At 39.0% G+C, this 8,658-nt stretch overlaps 1 protein-coding gene across 1 annotated transcript; it reads right to left on the bottom strand.

Moving 5' to 3' along the window:
* Window positions 1-678: 678 nt before the first annotated feature.
* LOC100671418 (putative olfactory receptor 2B8) lies at window positions 679-2,573 on the bottom strand. The gene has a single exon (XM_064293630.1). It carries the CDS (start codon window positions 1,621-1,623, stop codon window positions 679-681), a length of 945 nt encoding a protein of 314 aa, XP_064149700.1. The 5' UTR covers window positions 1,624-2,573.
* Between the last annotated feature and the right edge of the window lie 6,085 nt (window positions 2,574-8,658).

Below are 8,658 nucleotides of genomic sequence, written 5' to 3'. Positions count from 1 at the left end.
CCCTCTCTACCCTCCTATCTCCCCTCCAGACAGGAGATGCCAACACAGTCTCAAGTGTCCATCTGATACAAGTAGCTCACTCTTCGTCAGCCTCTCTCTCCAACCCATTGTCCAGTCCCTTCCATGTCTGATGAGTTGTCTTCGGGAATGGTTCCTGTCCTGAGCCAACAGAAGGTTTAGGGACCATGACCGCTGGGATTCCTCTAGTCTCAGTCAGACCATTAAGTCTGGTCTTTTTATGAGAATTTGGGTTCTGCATCCCACTGATCTCCTGCTCCCTCGGGGGTTCTCTGTTGTGCTCCCTGTCAGGGCAGTCATCGGTTGTGGCTGGGCACCATCTTTTTATCTGAGTTCTTTCACTCAACACTGTGTTTGTGAGAATCACTCATGTCATTCTATGTACTTACAGTTTGTTTATTCTCATTAGTGCATAGTATTCCAATACACCATAGACCACCATTTCTTTTTAGCTTACCTTATTTAACTTCTCTTCTCTTCTCTAGGAAGTTTAGCTCCATGAGGACAGGTGTTTCTCTTTTTCAGTCACTGATCAAGTATTTAAAACAGTGCCCGGTACATAGTACATACTGCATAAGGATATCTGGAATTAAGTTAAAAGTAATTTTAGCTGCTGAGAAGTTTTCCAGAGCAAAAGCATTTGGACCTGCAAGCCCTGTATTAACCCTCTTTTGAGGCTATGGTTCTCCCCACTAATCTCCTTAGTGCCACGTTGACTTCCTTGTTTCTCAGCGTGTAAATCAGGGGATTCAGCAGAGGAGTCACCAGAGTATAGAAGAGCGCGATGCTTTTGTTCACATCCTGTGAATAACTGGAGGGAGGCTGGAGGTACATGGAGATGAGTGTGCCAAAGAAAATGATCACCACCAGGACATGAGAACTGCAGGTTCCAAAAGCTTTCTGTCTACCCTGTGCTGACTTAATCATCAGGACTGCACGGGTAATGTGACCGTAAGACACTAAGATGAGTGAGAGTGGCACCACCAGGAAGAAGACACTGACAGAAAATAGTTCAGCCTCGTTGATGGAGGTGTCGGTGCAGGCCAGTTTCAGCATCACTGGGACTTCACAGAAGAAATGGTCCACTTGGTTTTTACCACAGAGAGGGAGAGTCATGGTCAATGCCGTCTGCATCACAGAATTACCAAAGCCTGTAAGCCAAGCAGTTGCAACCAACTGCAAGCAAAGCTGGGGATGCATGATCACCATGTAGTGGAGTGGGCGGCAGACAGCTACATAACGGTCATAAGCCATGACAGACAGGAGGATACATTCCACTCCCCCCAGTCCCAAGGCAATAAAGAGCTGTGTGACACAGCCACCATAGGTGATGGTCTTGTCCTTCCCCTTGAAGTTGACCAGTGTCTGAGGGACGGTACAAGTAGTCAAGCAAAGATCCATAAAAGACAAGTTGGAAAGGAAGAAATACATAGGGGTATGGAGATGGGGTTCCAAAGTTGACAAAAGTATAATGGTGCTGTTGCCTAGAAAGCTCAACAAGTAGGTGATTAGGATTACCACAAAGAGAACTGTCTCCAGGTGGGATCTGCCAGAGAAGCCCAAGAGAATGAATCCGGAGAAGGCACTGACATTAGCTCTTTCCATTGTGCTCTACCTGTTGGAAACAAGACCAGCACCCAGTGCCGTCGTTGGAAACAAGAGGCCTCTATATTTTACAATTTGTGTTTAACCATTTGATTAGGGATTTGAGGTGTTTTCAGTCACCTCTTTGTTTGCAAGAAAGAAGGTGATAAACGAATATTATGTAAAAGTACCTGCCATTTTACCACCACAACAACCATATGAAAATGACACTTGAGACATATGAGACACATGAGAGAACTGAGTGTTCAGAAGATTCAGGAACTTCCCCAGGGTAACTCATCTAATAAATGGCAGGGAGGATTTAAAAAACTAAGGTCAATACCTTTTTACGATTGCATGAACTTTAGAGATATCTTGTGTTTCTCCCTAAAGTTTTCGGGATGAATTTCAAATACATGCTCCCCTAATCTCTCAATCTTAGTTCTCCATCGAGAAGTGAAATATTTCCAACTGGCTCTCCCACTTCTGTATTTTCTGAGGATACATAGAAGATAAAATCTACCCCTTACCAATTTTACTCTAAGGGAAACAATACATTTTAATCCTTAAACTAATGGAAGCTTTTATCAATGGAGTCTGTAATCATGTTTCTAGACAGCTTCTACTGGAAAAGATATATGAATTTATGGCATTCAAACCACACACATCAAGAACACCAATTGTAAATAATCATCATCAATACTACTTTCAGCAAAAACCCAGGGAATAACTAATCCAATATCTAGATTATTCCCTTCTCTCACTTTATAATTCCCTTTTTATTTTCTTCATCGTACTAGAGTTATTTTCCCCCCAATTTCTCACTCTGTACTTCCTCAGATATCAACCTCACATAAATCATTCTTCTTTTCATTAAAATCAGTGGCCTTGCTGTTAGAAATAAGCTATCTGTTCTTTCTGTCTCTTCCTCTGTCTCATACACACAGCATGATGTAATCTTAACAGTAAATATTACATGAATAAGAGTAAGTCAACATGAAGCTCATCAAGGTCAGAGACCTCAACTGTCTTGATCTCCATAATGTCCCCATAGTCTAGAAAAGAGCCTGGCCTATAATAGACTTACTAAAAAAAAAAATTGAATAAATGAAAATACGAAGAAGACTGAAAAAATACAATTGCCTGGAGAAAGTAAGTATAATACGTTATAGAAATTTACAACTGTTCAAGAGCAAAACAAAATAAAAAAATCTTGAAGAATCTTTATTAAAAAGTTATGTCATCTCCCAAATAAGGAACACTTAACCTGCAGGAAAAAATGTGGGTATTTGGGAAAATGAAATTTAATTTTAATTTCCTTTTGCACTTTTCTCCATACACTTACAGTGGTAAGCCTATGCTACACTAGAGGCACACAGTAATAAGCAGTCATGAATATTCCCATTTTAGGTTGTTATTTAATGCTATGGTGCATGGAACCTTGCACGGCTCTTAATCATTTGTAAACATCACTTTTCTGTGAGCAAAATACATGATCAAGGAAGAAGTTGTATTTTGCTGTTTGTCCATCCTGTCTTTTCTGTTGGATTCTAGATGCCTGTAATTCTTTTGTTCCTCAAGCATTTCAGTGATTGCTTTGGTGGCAAAGGATGAAATTAATTTGGAATAATATGTTCTAAAATGCAATAAAATGGGGATCAGGATCTTGGATTCTAAGTATAAATCTGCCATTCATAAGCTTTCAGATTCTAAATTCCACACCCCTACCCCTCCTTCTGGTCTAGTTTACCCTTCCAAATAAAAGACATAAAGTCATTAACCTTTAGCTCTTTACTAAAACTGGTTGGTTCACCTTACAACAGAACTATTATCATATTTTGAATAACAGAAATAGCAAATTCTTTATGACAGTATGGTTCTTAATTTCTATGCCTTCCACATATTCAGGCCTTGTTTCAAAATACCCAGAATCATAAAATTGGCATTTGTCTATCAAAAGTTGCTGGTGCATACCTTTGCTTTTTCTATTCGTGTGCTTTAAGAGTCACCGAGAAAGAGTTTCTGCAGTTCGCCATGGTGCCCACTTGAATACACTATTGTTTCCTAGAGATCACTGAAGTGTATCACAACTTAGTTGAGAACATGCTTTTGAGTGATTTTGTTCTTCTTAGTGATGTATACAGGTGATCTGAACCAAGAAAGCATATAGAAACATATAAAATTCATTACGACCACAAAAGTAGCTTTGAGCCCTGGTGGCACAGTAGTTAAGCATTCGGTTGCTAACCAAAAGGTTAGCAGTTCACATGGAAACGCGGGTGTAGTTCTACTCTTTCCTATGGGTTGATATGATTTGGAAATGACTCGATGGCAATGAGTTTTGGGGTTTCTTTTAACATAAATTTCAAAGTGATATAGTTTAATCAGACCTGCCAAGTTGTAGCAATTTTTATTGTATGGTAAGTCTCTCATATTCTAAGCTCACAAATGAGTTGCAATGTGATCATTACTTTTTAAAAAGATCATTATTGGTAAGGTTGCTATTTCTATAGGTGTGTGGCTTGCAAAAATCTACAGTAATGGGAAAAACTGATTCCTGTTCATTGGCAGGAGTATCCGATGAAGGTTTTTCACATATACACATCTTTGTTTCATCCTGCAGATCTAAAACGAATTCAGGCTGCATGCTTATAAAACCTAGCATCTAGCATTTGGTTTAAAAGGGAGAGAAATGGCCACACACTATTGCTTCTCTAAACCCGAAACCCATTGCCATCGAGTTGATTCCAACTCATAGCTACTCTAGAGGACAGAGTAGAACTGCTCCACAAGGTTTCCAAGGCTGTAATCTTATGGAAGCAGATTGCCACATCTTTCTCCCGTGCAGCCCGCCTGGCGGGTTTGAACCACTGATTTTTCAGTTAGCAGTCAAGTCCTTAACCATTGTACCAACAGAGCAGGGATACTTAGGTGGCCTAGAGTTCAGGTTCATCTTTCAGTCTAGAACTCAAACTAGGTAGATAGCAAATGCGTGTACAGACATCAGATGTGCAGATAGCACCACGTCTTTATTGGGTCTAAGGAATAAGAAGAATAAAGAACAATCTCAAGGCTTTTGGAAAATGTGAATGCCTGTTGAATTAAGAATATGGTATCATCTCCCATTAAAGCATAACTAAGATTACACAGACATCCTACTACCTTCTGGAAGAAGCGAGAATGTCTTTAAAGGACCGCTACGGTTCCGTGAAACTAGAATACTGACATGTTGATGGGAAAGTGAATACTAGGCAAATGAAACCACATGAATGCTAGTCTCCCAAATATGGTATTTTCAGCAATTAGCAAGTGATGTTTGGTCTTGGAACTGGAGAAAGGTGTTAGGGGATGATGTTGGAAAAACGGAATCATTACACTATATTAAGAGTATATTTATAATATGCCTTTTAAAATAAGCCATTCTTGGACAAGATAGTTCTTGAAAATACTTAACTATCAAAGGCAAGGAAAGTGAAAAATGCTACTCACTCAGGTTCTGACAAAGGTAACATCAATTCTTTTTAAAATTACTGTTAGCATAAACGTTTCATGTTCAGGTTTTCCCAGGAAGAGTGTCCACTCATTTTAAAGAGTGTTTGAGTGCATCAGAAGGAGTAGAAATTAGGACAGACAATTGAGTCTGTAACCAAATAGAGGATTGGAATCTGTGAATTCTATGGAATCTTCCATGAATAAAAGAGCTGATGTTATATCTGAGGGATATTTTTATAAGCCACCAAACTCAGAGTATATGCTTTAGGGACTGAGATGTTTGAAGATGTTTTTATTTCCTAGTGGCCCCAAGAGTGTCCTGACCTTGTAACTCATTAGCCTCAGTTCAAGTATCCAGAGTTTGACTGCTCCCCAGAGGGAGGCCCTGGAGAGGTGACTACAGATAGTCAATCTTTTCCTGCCAAATTGACTAGGAGGGAGCCTATCATCTGTGTTTAACATCCATTTCTCATGTTAGTAGTGCTGATTGCAGTTTTTCTGGTCAATCTTTAAATTTTCTCCCTTATATTAAGAACTATCTTTTCTTTCTACCTAAAAGAGAGAGAGAAAAACAAAAGATATTTGCAAATACCTTTTTTCACCAACATAAAAGGCAACTTATGCACATGGATCTCACCAGATGGAAAACACAGGAATCAAATTGACTACGTCTGTGGAAAAAGATGATGGAAAAGCTGAATATCGTTAGTCGGAACAACGCCAGCAACAGACTGTGGATCAGAGCATCAGTTACTCATATGCAAGCTCAAATTGAAATTGAAGAAAATTAGAACAAGTCTACAAGAGCCAAAGTATGACCTTGAGTATATCCCACCTCTATTTAGAGACCACCTCAAGAATAGACTTGATGCGTTGAACACTAATGACCAAAGACCAGACGTCTTGTGGAATGACATCAACGAAATCATACATGAAGAAAGCAAGAGGTCATTAAAAACACAGGAGAGAAAAACACCTAAATGGATGTCCAAAGAGACTCTGAAACTTGCCCTTGAACACTGAGTAGCTAAAGCAAAAGGAAAAAGTGATGAAGTAAAAGAGTTGAACAGAAGATTTCACAAGGTGGCTCGAGAAGACAAAGTACAGTATTATGATGACATGTGCAAAGACCTGTCGATAGAAACCTAAAAGGGAAAAACACACTCTGCATTTTGAAAGCTGAAAGATCTGAAGAAAAAATTGAGGTCTCGAGTTGCAATACTGAAGATTTGTACAGGGCAAATATTAAATGACACAGGGAGCATCAAAAGAAGATGGAAGCAATTCACAGAGTTTTTTCTAACCAAAAGTAATTCGTCGACGTTCAACCATTTCAGGAGGTTACATATGATCAGGATCCATTGATACTAAGGAAGAAGTCCAAGCTGCACTGAAGGCATTGGCAAAAAACAAGGCTTCAGGAATTGATGGAATACCAATTGAGATATTTCAACAAATGGATGCAGCACTGGAAGTGCTCACTTGTCTATGCCAAGAAATTTGGAAGACAGCTACCTGGCCAACTGACTGGAAGAGATCCATATTTATGTCTATTCCCAGGAAAGGTGATCCAACCAAATGCAGAAATTATTGAACAATATCATTAATATCACATGTAAGGAAAATTTTGCTGAAGATCATTCAAAATCAGCTACACCAGTATATCAACAGGGAACTGCCAGAAATTCAAGCCAGATTTAGAAGAGGACATAGAAACAGGGATATCAATACTAATGTCAGATAGATCCTGGCTGAAAGCAAAGAATACCAGAAAGATGTTTACCTGTGTTTTATTGACTATGCTAAGGCATTCGACTATGTGGCTCCTAAGAAATTATGGATAACATTGCAGAGAATGGGAATTCCAGAGCACCTAATTAGTTTTACAACTAAACTTACCATCTTCTGAAACCAGCTCTGGTCTTTGCATGTCAAATTTCCAGAATCTTAATGCCAAGCAACATCATGATAAATGGAGAAAAGATTGAAGTTGTGAAGGTTTTCATTTTACTTGGATCCACAATCAACCGCCATGGAAGCAGCAGTCAAGAAATCAAAAGACACATTGCATTGGGTAAATCTGTTGCAAAGGACCTCTTTAAAATTTTGAAAAGCAAAGATGTGATCTTGAAGACTAAGGTGTGCCTGACCCAAGCCATGGTATTTTCAATGGCATCATACACATGTGAAAGCTAGACAAAGAATAAGGAAGGCTGAAGAAGAATTTACGCCTTTGAATTGTGGTGTTGGCAAAGAATATTGAATACACCATGGAATGCCAAAAGGACGAACAAATCTGCATTGGAAGAAGTACAACCAGAATGCTCCTTAGAAGCAAGGATGGCAAGACTGTGTCTTACATGCTTTGGACATGTTGTCGGGAGGGATCAGTTCCTGGAGAAGGACATCATTCTTGGCAGAGTACAGGGTCAGCGGAAAAGAGGAAGACCCTCAATGAGGTGGATTGACACAGTGGCTGCAACAATGAGCTCAAGCATAGCAACGATTGTAAGGGTGGCTCAGAACAGGGCAGTGTTTCGTTCTGTTGTGCATAGGGTCGCTTTGAGTTGGAACTGACTCGAGGGCACCTAACAACAGCAACAACAATGCCAAGCGTTCAGTTACCTGAGAAATCTCAAGTTATCCTTGATATTTCCTTTTCTTTCGGTTTCAACATTCAACCTAAGCTTTGTTGATTCTCTTTTTTTTTATAGAATACATTCACCATCCAGTCCACATTTTCCATCTGTTGTAAATACTTTAATCAAGATATTTTAACCCTTCCTTGAACCACTTATCTCCCGGGAGGTCTTCCAGCCAGAGAGACTCTCAGCTTCTGCAGTGTGATCTGAATTATTTTTCCTAAAACTGACACATTACATCATGTCTTTGCTTAAAAATAGTTTTACCTCCCATTGTCTACATAGAGGGTCAGCAAAGAAGAGGAAGACCTTCAAAGACATGGATTGACACCGTGGATGCAACAATGGGCTCAAGTATAACAATGATAGTGAGGATGCTGCAGGATCAGGAAATGTTTCATTCTATTGTACATAAGGTTGCTATGAGTTGAAATGAGCTCAAGGGCACCTAACAACAACAACAACCGTTGTCTACATCATTAAATAAAAAGCACACTTTTAATATATAGATCTGTATTTATTCTATAGACTCTGCAGTTCTGGGAACAAACTCACAACTTACTAGTCAAGGAATATACCATTCTTTTTTGAGGCCTGCATTCTAGCATACATTCTATTATTCTACTATCCTGTTTAATCTGAGATAACTCATATCTTTGTTATCTAATGATAATGTTGATAGCTAATGATAGAATTCTCTTATTGTAAGACCTAACATATGATCTTTTGTTTCTTTGTATTTCTCTAGGGTCAATTGTCATGTCCCCACTTTCCTTTCTGATTTTAGATATTTGCATCTTCTCTCTCTTATTCTTTGTCAATCTAGCTAAAGGTTTGTCAATTTTACTGATGTTTCCAAAAACCCAACTTCTGGTTTCATCAAGTCTCTTGTTTTTCTCCTCTCTGTTTCATTTATTTCTGC

Source organism: Loxodonta africana, chromosome 1, assembly GCF_030014295.1.
Source record: "Loxodonta africana isolate mLoxAfr1 chromosome 1, mLoxAfr1.hap2, whole genome shotgun sequence".
In the NCBI taxonomy this organism is placed as follows: Eukaryota; Metazoa; Chordata; class Mammalia; order Proboscidea; family Elephantidae; genus Loxodonta; species Loxodonta africana.
This window is presented reverse-complemented; position numbering and strand designations above follow the sequence as displayed.

What these genes read in the sequence shown, in the direction of transcription:
- LOC100671418 (XM_064293630.1), bottom strand. Translation starts at nt 1,623, where the DNA reads ATGGAAAGAGCTAATGTCAGTGCCTTCTCCGGATTCATTCTCTTGGGC.